Raw genomic sequence first — 18,213 nt, 5'->3', positions numbered from 1 at the left:
TAATAAACATTTTAAGACGTTGTGACAGGTGAGAGATTATATCTTATTGTGGTTTTAATTTGCATTTCTCTAATGATTAGTGATGCTGAGCATTTTTTCATTGTCTATTGGCTATTTGCCTGTCTTTTTTTGAGAAATGTTTTTATCACTGGAATGCAAGGATAGTTCAACAGATGAAAATCAATAAATGTGACATGCTGCATTAACAGAATGAAAGACAAAAACCATATAATCATCTATTAGATACCAAAAATCATTTCACAAAATTTAATATCCTTTTATGATAAAAACTTTCTCTTATCTTCTATTCTCTAGGCAGACATTGAGAGCAAGAGAGAGGGAGAGAGGGAAAGATGACAAAAAAAAAGTTCACCAAATTAGATGTAGAGGGCATATACCTCTTTGAGGATACCCTTGAGTGCCAATTTTTAAAAGAGAAATGTAAGGCTGGGCGCAGTGGCTCATGCCTATAATCCCAGCACTTTGGGAGGCCAAGGTGGGTGGATCACTTGAGGGCAGGAGTTTGAGACCAGCCTGGTCAACATGGTGAAACCCCATCTCTACCAAAAATATAAAAAATTAGCTGGGTGTGGTGGCACACGCCTGTAGTCCCAGCTACTCGGGAGGCTGAAGCAGGAGAATCACTTGAACCTGGGAGGCGGAGGTTGCAATGAGCCAAGATCATGCCATTGCCCTCCAGCCTGGGTGACACAGTGAGATTCTTTCTTGGAAAAAAAAAAAAAAAAGAAGAAGAAATGAAATGTAACTCAACACAATAAAGGTCATTTATGAGAGGCCCACAGCTAACATTACACTCAAAACCTTTCCTGTAAGATCTGGAGGAAGACAAGGATTTATACTGTTTTAGTCTGTTTCTGTTGCTCAATAAAATACCTAAGCCCAGGTAATTTATAAAGAAACATGATTTATTTGGCTCATGTTTCTGCAGGCTGTACAAGCATGGTGCCAAATCTGCTTCTGGTAAGGGCCTCAGGAAGCTTCCACACATGGTGGAAAGTGAAGGGGAGCCAGAATGTGCAGATTACATGGTGAGAGAGTGGAAGCAAGAGAGAGGGGCAGGAGGTGCCAGGATCTTTTCAACAATCAGCTCTTGATTGGGCGCAGTGGCTCATGCCTGTAATCCCAGCACTTTGGGAGGGCAAGATGGGAAGGATCACTTGAACTAAAGATACAAAAACTTAGCCAAGTGTGGTGGCACATGCCTGTAATCCCAGCTACTCAGGAGGCTGAGGCAGGAGAATTACTTGAACCTGGGAGGCAGAGGTTGCAGTGAGCTGAGATCACACCATAGCGCCTGGACAATAAGGTGAGACTTTGTCTCAGGAAAAAAAAAAAAAAGAGAGAGAGAGAGAGACTCCATCTCTACAAAAAATCAAAAAATTAACCAGTCATGGTGGTGTGCGCCTGTGGTCCAAACTACATGGGCAACTGAGGTGGGAGGTTTGCTTGAGCCAAGGAGTTCAAGGATGCAATGAGTTATAATTGTATCACTGCATTCCAGCCTGGGCAACAGAGTAAGACCCTGTCTCAAAAAGGAAAAAAAAAAAATTTCTAGCCTGTAATCCCGGCACTTTGGGAGGCTAAAGCGGAAGAACTGCTTGAGCCAAGGAGTTTGTCTCTACCCCCACACAGGCAAAAAAACTTAGCCCGGCCTGGCAATGCACACCTGTGGTACCAGCTACTCCAGGGGCTAAAGTAGGAGGATTGTTTGTTTGAGCCCAGGAGGTTGAGGCTGCAGTGAGCCATGATTGTGACACAGCACTCCAGCCTGGCAGACCCTGTGTCAAAAAAAAAAAAAAGAAAAGAAAAAAAAGAAAAGCCCTTTGCAGGGACTTGAAGCTGGAAACCATCATCCTCAGCAAACTAACACAGGAACAGAAATCCAAACACCGCATGTTCTCACTCATACATGAGAGACGAACAATGAGAACACATGGACACAGGGAGGGGAATATCACACACTGGGGCCTGTCAGGAGGTAGGGGGCAAGGGGAGGGAGAGCATTAGAACAAATACCTAATGCATGTGGGGCTTAAAACCTAGATGACGGGTTGATAGGTGCAGCAAACCACCATGGCACATGTATACCTATGTAACCTGCACATTCTGCATGTGTATCCTGGAACTTAAAGTAAAGTAAAAATTTAAATTAACAAAAGAAAAAAATTTTAAATTCATATGAAACAGCAAAAAAAAAAAAAAAAAAAAAAAAAAGCCAAGGCAATCATGAGCAAAAAGAACAATGCTGGAGGTCTCTAAAGGTCTCTAAAGTTGACAAAGCTGGAGGTATCACACTACCTGGTTTTAAACTACACTGCAAAGCTATACTAATCAAAACAGCATGGAATTGGCAAAAAAGAAAAAGATGTATCAATGAATGGAACAGATTAGAAAGCCCAGATTAGAGATGGTATGTTGAAAATGGAACTGATTTTCAACATGCCAAGAAGAAAAAGACAGCTTTATTTAATAAATGGTGTATGGAAAACTGAATTTCGGCAAACAGAAAAATAAAATTGGACCCTTATTTCAACACCATATACTAAAGTCAATTCAAAATGGATTAAAAGCTTAAACATTCCTGCATTAGTTTGCTCAGGAAAATTGTCAACAAGAAAAAGAAAGAAAGAAAGAAAGAAAGAAAGAAAGAAAGAAAGAAAGAAAGAAAGAAAAGAAAGAAAGAAAGAAAGAAAGAAAGAAAGAAAGAAAGAAAGAAAGAAAGAAAGAAAGAGAAAGAAAGAAAGACTTAAACATAAGACCAAGAACCCTAAAACTACCTGGAGAAAACATAGGGGGTCAGATGACAGTGGAAAGAAAGAAGAAAGAAAGAAAGAAAGAAAGAAAGAAAGAAAGAAAGAAAGAAAGAAAGAAAGAAAGAGAAAGAAAGAAAATAAAGAAAGAAAACATAAGGGAAACATATAAGACATTGGTGTGGGTAGTGATATTTTGGATTTGATCCCGAAAGCATGGACAACAAAATTAAATGTAGACAAATGGTATCACATCAAACTAAAAAGCTTCTTAGTTCATGACGTGTAGCTAAAACAAACAAACTAAAAAGCTTCTGCACAGCAAAGGAAATAATCACCAGAGTAAAGAGACAGCCTATGGAATGGGAGAAAACATTTGCAAGCCAGACATCTGACAAGGGTTTAATATCCAATACATATAAGGAACTCAAACAACTCAATAGCAACAAAACAAACAAACAAAAAAGCAATTAAGACCTGCTTTCTGCTGACAAGGTCTTCTTCCTTACCCCTCCCTAATAAGAAGGAAGAAAAAAGGCAATTAAAAAAATGGATAACTCCTCCTTAGTACAGTGGTAAAATTTAAACATTAAAAAAGTTTTGGGGCCAGCTCGGTGGCTCACACCTGTAATCCTAGCACTTCTGAAGGCCAAGGTGGGCAGATCACCTGAGCCCAGGAGTTAGAGACCAGCCTGGGCAACATGGCAAAACAGTCTCTACAAAAAAAAAAAAAAAAAAATTAGCTGGGCTTCATCCATGTTTGTGTCACTGCACCTGAGCATAGGTGACAGAGTGAGACCCTGTCTCAAAAAAAAAAAAAAAAAGCTTTAAGTTGTAAAAATGGGTAAGATCAAAAGAGAAGGAAATAAAAAAATATGTAAGGAAGCTGAACAGACATTTCTAGTGATGTTTTTAAAGCCATGAACCCATTTTGGCACAAAGGCTTTATCATATGCAGTCATTTACAAAATTTTTCTGTAAAGCCATCATATAAAAGTGTGAATTTTCTCACCTGAGTACATGACAAGAAAATGCTGAAATCAATATATAAATCAAATCATCTGTACTGGCACTGTTAATCTAGAAGAAGGTGGTTGCATAGAGAATAGCAAGAATTTAAACCAGCTTATTGAAGTGTGAAAAGAAAAAAAAAGAGAGCTTCAGAGGTAGGCTTTGCCTCTTAAAAAAATTAAAAATAGCCGGGCGCGGTGACTCACGCCTGTAATCCCAGCATTTTGGGAGGCCGAGGCGGGCGGATCACGAGGTCAGGAGATCGAGACCATCCTGGTTAACACAGTGAAACCCCGTCTCTACTAAAAATACAAAAAAATCAGCCGGGCGTGGTGGCAGGCGCCTGCAGTCCCAGCTACTCGGGAGGCTGAGGCAGGAGAATGGCGTGAACCCGGGAGGTGGAGCTTGCAGTGAGCCGAGATTGCGCCACAGCACTCCAGCCTGGGCGACAGAGCGAGACTCTGTCTCAAAAAAAAAAAAAAAAATTAAAAATATAAGTCACTGTCAGTGTTGTGCTTGGGAGTTAGCAGCCAAAAACAAACAAACAAACAAACAAAGAAGTCATCGTCTGTGAAAAGAAAAGAAAAAAAGAAAAAAGACTTTGCATCCATTGAAGTATGCAGCAAAAGAAAACAATTTTTAAAATAAAATAAAGTGGGTATAGTTGGGAGCTTAGCAATGGTCATACAGAATGGAGTAATGGACACTGGAGGCTCTGAAAGATGGGAGGATGCCAGGGGGATGAGGGATGAAATCCTACCTATTGGGTACAGTGTTCACTATTCTGGTGATGAGGATGCTATGCAATATATTTCACCACTATGCAATATATCAAAGCAACAAAACTGCACTTGTACTCCTAAATCCATAAAAATAAAAAATTATCTTGGCTGAGACCTCTTTAAAAAATAAAAAAATAAAAAAATAAAAATTTTAATAGAGAGAGAATAGTAAGAGCAGAGCAAGGACCTTAGTCTATACTTTCAAATGGGCTTGATCATTTGAAACAATGAAGTTGTTCATTGAATCTTCACAAAGTATTATAAAAAAGTTGTTCATTGGCAGAATTTCCCAACAAGTTAGTATAGATTACATACTCTTTGATAAAAGCAACAATAAAGTTAATTTTTTTTCCTCTTTAGTATTTGCTTTAAGAGAAAAATCCTAAATTTCTTCAGAGGAGGAAAAAAAGAGAGGGAGGGAGAAATCATTAAAACTTGTAGAGATTTCCGATGCCAGTAAACCATGAAATATGAAAGTATATTTAGCAATCATGGTGATTTAGCTCATGGTAATTGGCATATGTATAATTATAATTTGCATTCCAGTTATTTAAACTGAGATATTCTTGATCAGGTTGAACACATTGTGAATAGAAGATCTCTTTCCCCAGGAAATAGGATGGAGAGAGTCTTTGGAGAATGGCCTCACTGAACTGGTAAGTCAGCTTCCTCCGGATTTTGGTAATTTCCCCACTTCTTCCGTAATTTCTGAGTGCCCTGGCCATTTTCTGGTAAGTCATGGTCTTCCTGTTGCCTTTTCTTTTCCCCCAAAGCTCGGCAAGTTTTTCTTTGTTTTTTGATACAAACTGAAAGATGCCTTTGGTTTTATCTACCCACTGAATACAAGATGCCATCTCCGGATTATACAGGGATTCGTGAAGGTATTCAAACAGTCGGAGCTTCTTCCTGCCTAAAATGAAGGGAAACAAGGTCAAACTCCACCGTGGCTGTAAACCGAGAACATCCTCAGAAAGGGTTTGTTGAGCAACTACCGAATTAAAAGCTGCATCGAGACTGGTTTTTCTCCCACTCACTGCCCTTACGAATGCATGATGGCATCATTTTATGGGATTCGAAGGTAGAGGATCTATTTGCCCTATTGAAGTTTCAACTGGATCTTTCTTTGTTGGAGAAGTTGTTAAGAATGTTGCCTGGCCGGGCGTGATGGCTCACGCCTGTAGTCCCAGCACTTTGGGAGGCCGAGGAGGGCGGATCACTTGAGGTCAGGATTTCACCAGCCTGGCCAATATGGTGAAATCCTGTCTCTACTAAAAATACAAAAATCAGCCAGGCAGGGTGGCACGCGCCTGTAATCCCAGCTACTCGGGAGGCTGAGGCAGTCCCCTGAGGATTCTCCCTCGAACCCAGGAGAATCATTTGAGGTGGAGGCTGCAGTGAGCCGAGATCGCGCCACTGCACTCCAGCCTGGGCAACAGAGCGAGAATCTGTCTCAAAAAACAAAACAAAACAAAACAAACTTTCCACAGAACAACATTGAGCAAAATGGACCACAAGTTTAGCAGTTTCGAAGAGAAGCCTCAAAAAGCCATTTCCAGAAAACAAGTCATTTTAAGGGGCTTTATTCAAATGAATTAAGGGATGTAAATGCACTTTGTAAAATGCAAAATAGAATGCAAATGTAAGGTAATATTAAGGAAATTAATACCGAAGACCTAGGTAAAAGTGTTAACTCTGGGTTTGCACAATTACTTGAAAAATAAAAAAGGAGAAAAACTCATATGGAAATGCCAAAAATGTTTTTATATCACTTTAACATTATTCATTTAACAATGCAATGGGCACTGTGATATTTCTCATTGTTGTGAAATAAATAGTACCACTAGAATCTTAGGAACACAGCCATTTATATTTCAAAATAACTAGGCAGGAAATTTTGAGAGAATCTGTGTGGGTTTTGTTCAGTTGATAGGATTTCTTTTGCATAACAGCTCATGAGAACAAAAGTGACAGCCCATTTTGTGACTTCTGAGTTAGTCTGTAAATACTGTGCTCTGCCAGATCTGTCAGTAGCTAAAAAATTTGCAGCCAAATTCCATTTTCCCTTGAGGAGGTATACTAGTGGATTCCCAAACTGCTTTAAACAGTCTCTGGGGAATAATACTCTTGCATGATGCATTTATCACTCATCCAAAGACCTCAAACATTTTTACAAAGATTATCTTTTGTATTATATTATCTTGAGTTTATGAATTGAGAAATGAAAGGGACTTACCAAAAAACACATCATGAATTAAAGTCACAGCTTAAACAAAACTCCTCTGTCTCTCATTCAGTGATCAAATTGGTCTTAATGGATCATCAACTTTTAAAGTTTTCCGTATTTTTTTATGTTTAAATTTTATTTTATTTTATTTTATTTATTAATTTTTGGAGATGGAGTCTCGCTCTGTCGACCAGGCTGGAGTGCAGTGGCGCAATCTTGGCTCACTGCAACCTCTGCCTCCCGGGTTCAAGCGATTCTCCTGCCTCAGCCTCCTGACCTCGAGTGATCTGCCTGCCTCAGTCTCCCAAAGTGCTGGGATTACAGGCATGAGCCACCATGCCTGGCCTATAATTTTTTTTAACCATGCCTGGCCTATAATTTTTTTTAAAAGTGAATCAGGTAGCCTCCTTGAACCAGAATAGGTTCAGAGAGACTCCCTCAACTATATATTTATCTATCTATTTATTTTCTTTATTTTATTTATTATTATTATTTTTTGAGTTGGAGACTCACTCTGTCACCCAGGCTGGAGTGCAGTGGCTTGATCTTGGCTCACTGCAACCTCCACCTCCTGGACTCAAGTGATCCTCCCACCTCAGCCTCCCCAGTAGCTGGGATTACAGGCACCCACCACCATGCCCGGCTAAATTTTTTTTATTTTTTGTAGAGACGGAGCTTCACCATGTTGGCCAGGCTCGTCTCGAACTCCTGACCCCATGTGATCCGTCTACTTTGGCCTCCCAAAGTGCTAGGATTACAGGCATGAGCCACCATGCCCAGAATTTACTTAAGATATATTATTTACTGGAAAAAGTGCAAGAGTACAATCCCATGTGTAATTTCAAAGGATATGCATATACTTGTATATGTGAAAATTTTTTTAAAAAAAGCTTTTCTAGAAATATGTAAAATACACTGGAACTTTTACTTTCACTTTGTACTTTGGTTTGAGTCTTTTACCATGAGTATATAATACTTCTATTTTGAAAAATAAAAAGAGCTAGACTCTGTTTCAAAAAAATTAAAAAATAAATAAATGAATAAATAAAAATAAAAATAAATAAATAAAATATATTGGTGAGGGAGTCTCTCTGAACCTATTTTGGTTCGGGGGGCTGCCTGAATCACATTTTAAAAAAATTATATGGCCAGGCATGGTAGCTCACACCTGTAATCCCAGCACTTTGGAAGACTGGATCACCTGAGGCCAGGGGTTCGAGACCAGCCTGGCCAACATGACAAAACCCCGTCTCTACTAAAAATACAAAAAATGGGCCAGGCGTGGTGGTGAGTGCCTGTAATCCCAGCTACTCAGGAGGCTGAGGCAGGAGAATTGCTTGAGTCAGGGAGGCAGAAGCTGCAGTGAGCTGAGATGATGCCACTACATCCTAACCTGGGCAACAATTAAAAAAAAGAAAAAAAAGATGATAGTTGAGCTGAAAAATTCCTATCACCTAGTATCTACTATATATATGTTTTATCATTATTTTAGATTGTACTCCTTCTACTTAATTTTCTTTTAAATTTAACTGTAAAACAATCAATAAATAATTAAATAAAAATTAAAAAATAGAAAGCTAACTGTGAATCAGCCTCAGGCAGGTTCTTCAGCAGGTATTCCAGAAGGCGCTGTTATCACAGGAGATGACAGCTCTATGTGTTATTGTCCCTGAAGACCTTCCAGTGGGACAAGATGTGGAGGTGGAAGACAGTGATAGTGACGATCCTGTCACTGTTACTCCTAGGCTAATGTGTGTGTTTGTGTCTCTGTTTTTAACAACATAAGCTCAAAAAGTAAAAAATAAAAATAAAAATAAAAAAATTTAAAAATAGGAGGCTGGGTGTGGTGGCTCACACCTGTAATCCCAGCACTTTGGATGGCTTGAGTCCAGGAGTTTCAGACCCAGCCTGGACAACAGAGTAAGACTCTGTCTCAGAAAAAAAAAGAAAAACACAGGAAGTCTCACCCAAGATGCATGGCTTGGACTGGTTCAAGAAGTCAGAGTTAAATTACTCTCAAATGTGATAAAAGAATATTTTGCAAATTCAATTCCAAACTCAGTTATAAAATCCCTTTAAAGCAGCTATGAGGAAGATCTGGTTCCTTTACCTGTATAGCGAATGATGGATCAACGTACCTTTTCCCCCCTTTTGCTGGAGAACAGTGGGTTGTACCAGCTGGTTTTCAGTTATGTTCTGCAGAGATTGATGAATATTTCCTTCAAAATAGAAGTCCGCAGCACTGTTCTATGTAAATAATGAAGCAGGATGTTAAGTGAGACTTTCCCTGTTGCCCCCTATTATAGGCTGAAGTCAAAAGTTAGGGGAAAAAGAGGCTAAGCGTCTCCCAGATTGCAAAAGGAATTACCCCCAACTGCAGCCAGATAGCTCCCAGGGCAGCACTAGCATCAAACCCACATAAGGAGAGGACCAGGGGACAGAGGGTAATCCTTGGCTTTGTGAGGAGTGTCATGTCCTACCCTCCCTACAAGAAAGAAGGGATTGCTTAAAGTCTGTGGTACCATCAGAAAGGGAAGATGGGCTTCCATTCCTGTGTTGGATGCCCATGTAGGCAAGGGGAGATAAGAAAAGAAAGATGTCAGTAGGCAGCTGGGAAGATAAAATAAATAAGTAATGAAAACAATAAAAATTTTACAAGACAAGAAAGAGCCGAGCACGGTGGCTCATGCCTGTAATCTCAACAGTTTGGGAAGCCAAGGCAGGGGAATCACTTGAGCCCAGGAGTTCAAGACCAGCCTGGGCAACTTAGAGAGACCCCACCTCTACAAATTTTTTTTTTTTTTTTTGAGACAGAGTTTCACTCTTGTTGCCTAGGCTGGAGTGCAATGGTGCGATCTCGGCTCAATGCAACCTCCGCCTCCCAGTTTCAAGGGATTCTCCTGCCTCAGCCTCCCTAGTAGCTGGGCGTGCCACCATGCCCGGCTAATTTTGTATTTTTAGTAGAGATGGGGTTTCTCCATGTTGGCCGGGCTGGTCTTTAACTCCCGACCTCAGGCGATCCACCTGCCTCGGCCTCCCAAAGTGCTGGGATTACAGGCATGAGACACCATGCCTGGCCTTTTTGTACGCCAGGCACGGTGGCTCATGCCTGTAATCCCAGCACTTTGGGAGGCCGAGGCGGGCGGATCGCCTGAAGTCAAGAGTTCGAGACCAGCCTGGCCAACATGGTGAAACCCCGTCTCTACTAAAAGTACAAAAAAATTGGCTGGGTGCACAGTGGCTCACACTTGTAATTCCAACACTTTGGGAGGCCGAGGTGGGTGGATCACCTGAGGTCAGGTGTTTGAGATCAGCCTGGCCAACATGGTAAAACCCCGTCTCTACTAAAAATACAAAAATTAGCTGGGCATGGTGGCAGGCGCCTGTAATCCCAGCTAGCTACTAGGGAGGCTGAGGCAGGAGAATTGCTTGAACCTGGGAGGCGGAGGATGCAGTGAGCTGAGATCACACTATTGCACTCCAGCCTGGGTGACAACAGTGAAACTCTGTCTCAAAAAAAAAAAAAAAATTAGCCGTGGATGGTGGTGGGCACCTGTAATCCCACCTACGTGGGAGGCCGAGGCAGGAGAATCACTTGAACCCAGGAGGCAGAGGTTGCAGTGAGCCGAGATGGTGCCATTGCACTACAGCCTGGGCAACAGAACAAAAAAATTTAAATTTAAAAATTACCGAGGCCTGGTGGCACATGTCTATAGTCCCAGCTACTTGGGAAGCTGAGGCAGGAGGATCCCTTGACCCCAGGAATTTGAAGCTTCGGTGAGCTATAATCGCACCACTGCACTCCAACCTAGGTGAGAGAACAATACCCTGTCTTAAAAAAAAAAGATGACAGCCAAGGGAAGGCAGAATAAAGAAAGGGGACAGGAAGAAGCAGCCCAAGCTTCTACCATTTACATATGGCAAGAAGAATATGTGGGTTTCCAAGGGTTAAACACCGGAAGGGGCTGGGCTTGAGCTGTCTTTCCACACCCCAATCAAGAAGGCTGACCAGCAGGCAAGGAGTCCCCAGGGATAAGAGGCTGTGAGGCGCATGCTAGAAAATGGGAGCTGAAGTAGAAAGAAGAAGGGTTGCCAGATTTAGCAAACAAAATATTGGGCGTCTTGCATTTTACCTGGCAACCCTAAGTGGAGGTGGAAGAGGTTAAGCTGGAACCAAAGCACCCTCTATTTAAAATTTTTATTTACAAATTTTTTTTTGAGACAGGGTCTTGCTCTGTTGCCCAGGTTGGTCTCAAACTCTTGGGCTCAAGTGATCCTGCCTCCTCAGCCTCCCAAAACTTTGGGATTACAGGCGTGAGCCACTGAGCCCAGCCCAAAGCACTCTCTTAAAATAAAATGTCTTATGAAGAGGCCCCAAGGGAACAATTTATAGAAACAGAAAAAGGACATTTGACATGGTGTGATTGAAGGTAGTGACTGAAGAAAAATAAAAACCAATTCACATTTATACCTCATCCCATGAAGATCGCTTGATAAAATGGAGGCATGAAGAAGACAACTAAAAGAATACATGAATGGGGAGATGGCAGGGCGTTTCCCTTTGCAGATGCTGCTATTAATAAAATATCAATGAATTGGTCCAATACATGCAGATAACACTGAGTTTGAGAAGGAAAACAGAGCAGTCTAATACAAGACTGTAGGTAAAACCAGTGCAGGGGCAGTTTGGATCTTTGCCCTGTGGCTTTTAGGGGAAACTTTTTGCAATTTCCCAGATGGACTAAGGAGAAGCAACTGATATTAACATCCTGAAAACACCTCCTTTTTACGAAGTCATCCAAACCAGTCTGAGGCTAAGTAGAGAGCAATGATGAAGGGTTATTTCCTTCCTAACAGCATATGATCATCCATGTTGACTGTCAAGTTCAGACTACAGCTGATGGCCCTTAAAAAGCATTTTCAGGTAGAGCACAGTGGCTCACGCCTGTAATCCTTCCCTTTGGGAGGCTGAGGCCGGTGGATCACCTGAAGTCAGGAGTTTGAGACCAGCCTGGCCAATATGTGGAAATCCTGTCTCCACTAAAAATACAGAAGTTAACTGGGCGTTGTGGTGCACGCCTGTAACCCCAGCTACTTGGGAGGCTGAGGCAGGAGAATCACTTGAACCTGGGAGGCAGAGGTTGCAGTGAGCCGAGATTGAGCCACTGAACCCCAGCCTGGGTGACAGAGCCAGACTCCATCTCAAAAAAAAAGAAAGAAAGAAAAAACCATTTTCATAGTCAATGCTGTCTTTAAGCTGGGTTTCAGACAGTGTATGTGAAATGGAAGGCTGGCAAGAATAGGATATTTGCCTGTTACTAAGGGATGGTCTGATACTTACAATTACCGTTCTCCAATTATAGACAGGCTCCTCTGTAGGCAACACTCCATAGCAGCTGGAATTTCCTTTGACATGAGGACGATGGTTGATTAAAGCCAGGTAATTTCTGTAATCTAATTTTAAATCAGAGAAAGAAACTAAAAAAGTCAAAGTTTGTATTTGTGCATATAAATATGTGTGTGTATATATATATATGCACTTATAGATGCAATTGCTCTCATCTATGTTTTCTTGCCACTTTGCACTTCTCTTGTGGTGTTTATCTCATTATGCTGCTATTATGGATACTGTTATACATATCCCATTTGGAGAACATGCTCCTTGCAGGCTGAAACCGCATGATTTCTTTCTTTCTTTCTTTCTTTTTTAAGACAGGGTCTTGCTCTGTTACCCAGGCTGGAGTGCAGCCACGTTATTTCGGTTCACTGCAGCCTGTGCCTCCTGGCCTCAAGTGATCCTCCCACCTCAGCCTCCCAAGTAGCTGGGACTCCAGGCACACGCCACCACATTTGGCTAATTTTTGTATTTTTTGTAGACACAGGGTTTTGCCATGTTGCCCAGGCTGGTCTTGAACTCCTGGGCTCAAGTGATCCACCCACCTTGGCCTCCCAAAGTGCTGGAATCACAGGTGTGAGCCACCATGCCCTGCCCACATGATTTCTCTTATCTTGGAACACTCTGTAATACCCTATATAAACTTAATACATAACATATTTGCATTCTATTTAGACTATATAGTCCATAGGATAATGGGTGAGGAAGGATAAAAATACTTATTCTTCCAAGTAGAATATATCTTGTTGTGTGGGTGGAAGGTCTATAAGATTCATTGGAACAATTTAAAAGCCTTTCGTGAATAGTTAAAATGAACTGTCTATTAGATAAATGAATGTCAACCAGATATTTCTAATAGCAGATAATTATATATCTTTGTATTCCTGTGTGGAATGTCATCCTCTATATTCTCTGCATTTTTATATGTGAGACTTTAGTTTTATTTAGGCTAGATACTCCTGGACATATTTTGCCTTTGCTAGAATTAATCCTGGATGCTTCAGGTAAAAATGATCTCGTTTTTGAGTTCAGGAGTTCCAGACCAGCCTGGGCAACATAGTGAGACCCTGTCTCTACAAAAAAAATAAACAAATAAAAATTAAATTAAAGATAAAAAAGGTCACCGGGCACAGTGGCTCATGCCTGTAATCCAGGCGCTTTGGGAGGCCGAGATGGGTGGATCACGAGGTCAGGAGATCGAGAACATCCTGGCTAACACGGTGAAACCCCATCTCTACTAAAAATACAAAAAATTAGCCGGGCGTGGTGGCGGGCGCCTGTAGTCCCAGCTACTCGGGAGGCTGAGGCAGGAGAATGGCGTGAACCCGGGAGGCGGAGCTTGCAGTGAGCCGAGATCGCGCCACTGCACGCCAGCCTGGGCGACAGAGTGAGACTTCGTCTCAAAAAAAAAAAAAAAGAAAAAAGAAAAAAAAGGTCTTCTCTGTTCTGATCATTATTCTGGAATACAGTGGTGCCATCTCGGCTTACTAAAGCTTCTGCCTCTCAGGTTCAGCAATTCTTAAGCCTCAGCCCCCAGAGTAGCTGGGATTACAGTCGCGCCACCATGCCTAGCTAATTTTTGTATTTTTAGTAGAGACAGGGTTTCGCCATATTGGCCAGGCAGGTCTTGAATTCCTGGTCTTAAGTGATCTGCCCACCTTGGCCTCCCAAAGTGCTGGGATTACAGATGTGAGCCACCACACCTGGTCAGCTGATCATTATTCTTACATGTGTATGTGACCAACAAGCCATTTGATGTACCAGCAGAAGAGGGTAAATGACTCATCTTTACCTGGCGAGTACTGAAGATCTCCAGTTGAATGTTGCCTCAGAACCTCAAAAGCATCTTCAAATGCTTGACCCAGCTTGTCTTGTTCAACACACGTCTGTTGGAACAATGATAGAATTCTGGAGTTTTAGAATTACCAATTAAACTTAATCTCCCTGATTTAAAATAGTATTTAGTCTAAAGGAGGGTTTCTCAATCTTGACACTATGGACATTTGGTGTTGGCTGTCTCTGTTGTCAGGGGGCTGCCTGTGCATTGTACGATGTTTAGCAGCTTCCCTGACCCCTACCCACTGGTTGCCAGTAGTACCTTCACAGTTGTGACCGTCAAAAATGTTTCCGACATCACCAAATGTACCCTGAGGCACAAAATCAATCACAGTTGAAACACACTCCATTATAGTATAGTATTTAGAGAATGGTATTCATTCTATAGTACAGTATTTAACATTATTGCAAAATTTTAGCAAGGAGTTGTAGAGCAGAGGAGAGTGATTTAGAAAAAAAGGGTCAAGGAAATATCTTCAATGAAACAGAACCTATGAATTGTTGTTTAAAAATGAAATGCTCTTATGTCTCCAAGACCTAAAATTGAATTGCTTTGCAAACTATTTCATATCCTTATTAATATGATCGATATATTTTATTTTTAAAATGGAGGGAGAGTAAAGAAAAAAAATTTTTAATTATTATGCTGTAGAGCTCCTCTGTGGACAGAGTAAAGAAAATTTTAAAATGTCAGCTTACCATATTTCATTAATAAATTGACAATTCTGTTCCTTAGCAATTGTTGCTTGAAGAAAATAAAACAAAATAAAATAAGTTGACAATCCTGAAAAAGTTTAATATTTAAAAAGCAAAATTAAATGCAGTCTCTAATTTGATTCTGAATAAGATCTTGCTCAAAAATATTTTCTGAAAATACCTTACATAAACCAAGAGTACCTCCTGAATTCTCTTTGATGAGTACAAATTTTTTTCTACAAAATTTTCTACAAACATTTCTTTTTGCTTTTCCATGATTACAAAATGCTTTAAATATTAAAATAGCTATATATTTAATTATCTAAGCTGCTTGATTGATAAGAGAAAGTGGAAATAACTCAAAAGTATATAAAAGTATTTCAAAATTATTTTAAATATTCTAAAATTCTGAAAATCAAAATCCTTTTTAGCTTAGCATAGCTTTATAAAAGTAGGGCTTTTTTTAAAAACCTTTCTTTGGTGTTATATTGCCTTCTGAGAATCTGGCAAAAGCCATCCTTTTCCTCCCATGAAAATTGGACTTATATTGCAAATAAAATGTAGCCTGTGAAGACTATCCTTGGACTTGCTTGAATCCTAGGCTAAGAAAACTCGTCTATAATTTTGTTATTTACTTTCTTATCTCTAAGTAATTCTGATTTTGCTTTAGATAAACAATTATCACACCGACCCACAATTAAATGCTTTTAACTCTACGTTCTATAGACCAACACAGGGAACAAACAAACAAAAACCAACCCACATAATAAAAAGAACTGTGGTGGGTCCAAAATTGCTTATCATTCCATTAAGTAAACCCAGCAGTTCTTTTTATGCAAGTATTTATCTTCTTAGTATTTACCCGCAAACACAATGTGTTTACTCTTTAGTGTTTAACGCTGAATAATAAAATGAGATGATGTAATCTAATGCCAATATTATATATATCCATCATATATCAACATAACATATTAAATATCAAAATTCTGTTTGGCTCTTTGAAATCATTACATCATGTCAGTTAAAAGAAAATAGAAGAAAATCCAGAAATCACTCTTCGGCTCATGGTCTTTAGTGAATATTATCAGTAGTACATATTTTTTAAAAGCCATGTCAGTGATTTTCAATGAACTGCTTTGACTCAAAAGTGCAGAAGCACTGAATGTTGAATTTGGAATTAAATATTTAAAAATGAACATGTTCTCTTTGACTAAAATGCTCCACAAGACTATCGCAACTATTACAAGTAGCAAATCTAAAAGGAAGAAAAAGCTTGAAAACATTATTGATTACTATGATTGCTTAATATTTCTTGCATCTGAACACGCAGACAGTGAGAAACACTCATTAGGCCAAAGGAAAAAATGAACAGTGATTAGAAGATATTTAGAAAAACATAAGCTGAGAACTTACCGGGAAGACACTTCAACCCTTTATAGAGATGTTTCATTAATATCAGAACGGTAAATTCAACGGTAGGCTATCATGAAAATAAAAAATTATTTTCCAGTGCAATGGCTCTGATGAAAAAAAAAGTAATAATTTTTTTAAAAATTAGAATTGTTAAGACATAACCATCAAGAACACACTGGCAGAGTTGCATTAAATAGCTGTTTTTAAGGAAGTTCTTCAAAAGGGGATTTTTTTTAAAAGATACAGTGCCTTCACAATTTCTATTTCATGATATGACTAGTAGACACCAGGGGCTATTATTTTGAAGAGGCACATAGTAGTTTGCAACCCATCAGCCAAAAAGCAAAAAAGCATTAGAACAAGCCCCATGAATCCCCCGCCCAACTTAGGTTGCAGCTCTTCAGACTGCATAGCCCCACCGGAAACTTCTAACCCATGCAACTCAGGCCCACCCTTCTTTTTTAAATTCATATTACTTCTCTCCCAATTCTGGACTCTATACTCTCTTTCTTGCCTGGACTGTCAACAGCCTTCACTCTCGACTCTCCAAATCGGTCTTTCCTCCTAAACCACTTTACTTACACTGCCATTCACTGATCGCCTTACTTAGAGAGCTTAAAGGCTTAGGGCCCTTGTCCTGACATTCAAGGCTCTTGAGCCTTAGCCTTATATCTTGCCACTCACTTGAGTGGGGATAATAGAATCCATGCTCTTGCTTTCCTCCACACCTAAATTCAGTAGCGGCTCCAAAATGGTTAGGAAAACCTTATGGGGGGCCATGTGGTTGGACATACCTGAGGCTGCTGCATTCCTAATGCAGGTCCCGTTCTCTTACTTGGCTTCAAGGTTTATTTGGGGTGGCTCTGTTGGAAATTATGAGACGCTCCCTCCACCTAAAATGCTTTCTTCCCAGTTCATCCCCCTGCAGATTCGCCCATTTTATGTTACCTGTCCATCAGTGTCCAAAGCAGCATCCACTTGTACACGGTGGAAATAACCTTCCCGTCCCCTGAAACACATGTCTGCCTCTCACTTGGCTAACCTGAAACCTGCCATTTTAATAGCTGTCACATTTTGGCCAGGGGGAAAACCGCCTAAGAATTTTTTGTAAACCTTGTGGGTGGGGAGAGTGAAGAGGGTCTGTGATTTCAAAGCTGCCAGTAATTTCAGTTTTGCATTGTTGGAGCCTAACCTCACCTTTGATAGGGGACTATTGTTTTGGACCAATTACTTTTTTGAGCCAATTTGTTATGCAAATGTTAACACACAGTCCTTCTTCTGATATGTAGATCTTATAATAGCAAGTATAAAACGGTAATCACTAATGTTGATTTGTTTTTAATCTGTACTAGTCTACACCCTTTTCAAGCCACCTTATTTGGTTCATTCGTTCAACATATTACTGAGCTCTTCACTCTTCTGGGCACTGCCCCATGTCCAGGAGCTACAGCCCTGAACAAATCCTTATGAGAAGAAATGATTTTTAAAAAATAAACACATTGGTAAAGTATTAGATAAGAAGTGTCAAAAACAACAATACAAAAGAGAAAGATTATGAAGACAGTGTGCGAATAGCCAGGAAAAATCTCTGAGGAGGAAAGCGGTGTGAGCTGAAACCCAAGAAGAAGACTTAAGAGTGAGCAGGCGGGCAGGGTGTCTGGTGCTTATATCCCCGCTAAGCAGCTACAAAGGAGGATGGCTTGAGGCCAGGAGTTTGAGACCAGCCTGGACAGCACAGTGAAACCCCCAAGCCCTGCCTCCCCACCCTGCCTCAGAAAAATGAAGGAGTGAGCAAAACAAAAAGCAGAGATGCAAATATTTGGAGGAGCACCCCCTGGCAGAGGAAACAGCAGGTGCAAAGAGCCTGGGATGGAAATGAGTTTGGCATTCAAGACACAGAAAAAAAGCGGGAGGAGGAGAGGAGGCTGCAGGAAAATGCACCTGGGGGCTAAGAGGCAAAGTTGGAGAAGAAAGAGGCAGGATCCAGATCAACATACACATCAAGCCCTAAAATAATCACAAGTCATGTATGGCAGTCGTTATCTGTGTACCCCCATGTCACAGATGAGGAATCTAAACTGAAGT

At 40.5% G+C, this 18,213-nt stretch overlaps 1 protein-coding gene across 1 annotated transcript; it reads right to left on the bottom strand.

Moving 5' to 3' along the window:
* Positions 1–2,286: 2,286 nt before the first annotated feature.
* Positions 2,287–16,294, bottom strand: SPIC (Spi-C transcription factor). The gene is made up of 6 exons (XM_057299512.1): positions 16,129–16,294; positions 14,719–14,803; positions 13,976–14,069; positions 12,130–12,242; positions 8,927–9,035; positions 2,287–5,474 (listed from the first exon to the last, which is right to left on the bottom strand). The coding sequence occupies exons 2-6, from the start codon at positions 14,719–14,721 to the stop codon at positions 5,047–5,049; spliced, it is 747 nt and encodes a 248-aa protein (XP_057155495.1). The 5' UTR covers positions 14,722–14,803; positions 16,129–16,294; the 3' UTR covers positions 2,287–5,046.
* Positions 16,295–18,213: the final 1,919 nt, after the last annotated feature.

The sequence above is a fragment of the Pan paniscus genome, chromosome 10 (assembly GCF_029289425.2).
Source record: "Pan paniscus chromosome 10, NHGRI_mPanPan1-v2.0_pri, whole genome shotgun sequence".
NCBI lineage: Eukaryota > Metazoa > Chordata > Mammalia > Primates > Hominidae > Pan > Pan paniscus.
The sequence above is the reverse complement of the archived record's forward strand: the minus strand, read 5'-3'. Positions and strand labels throughout refer to the sequence as shown.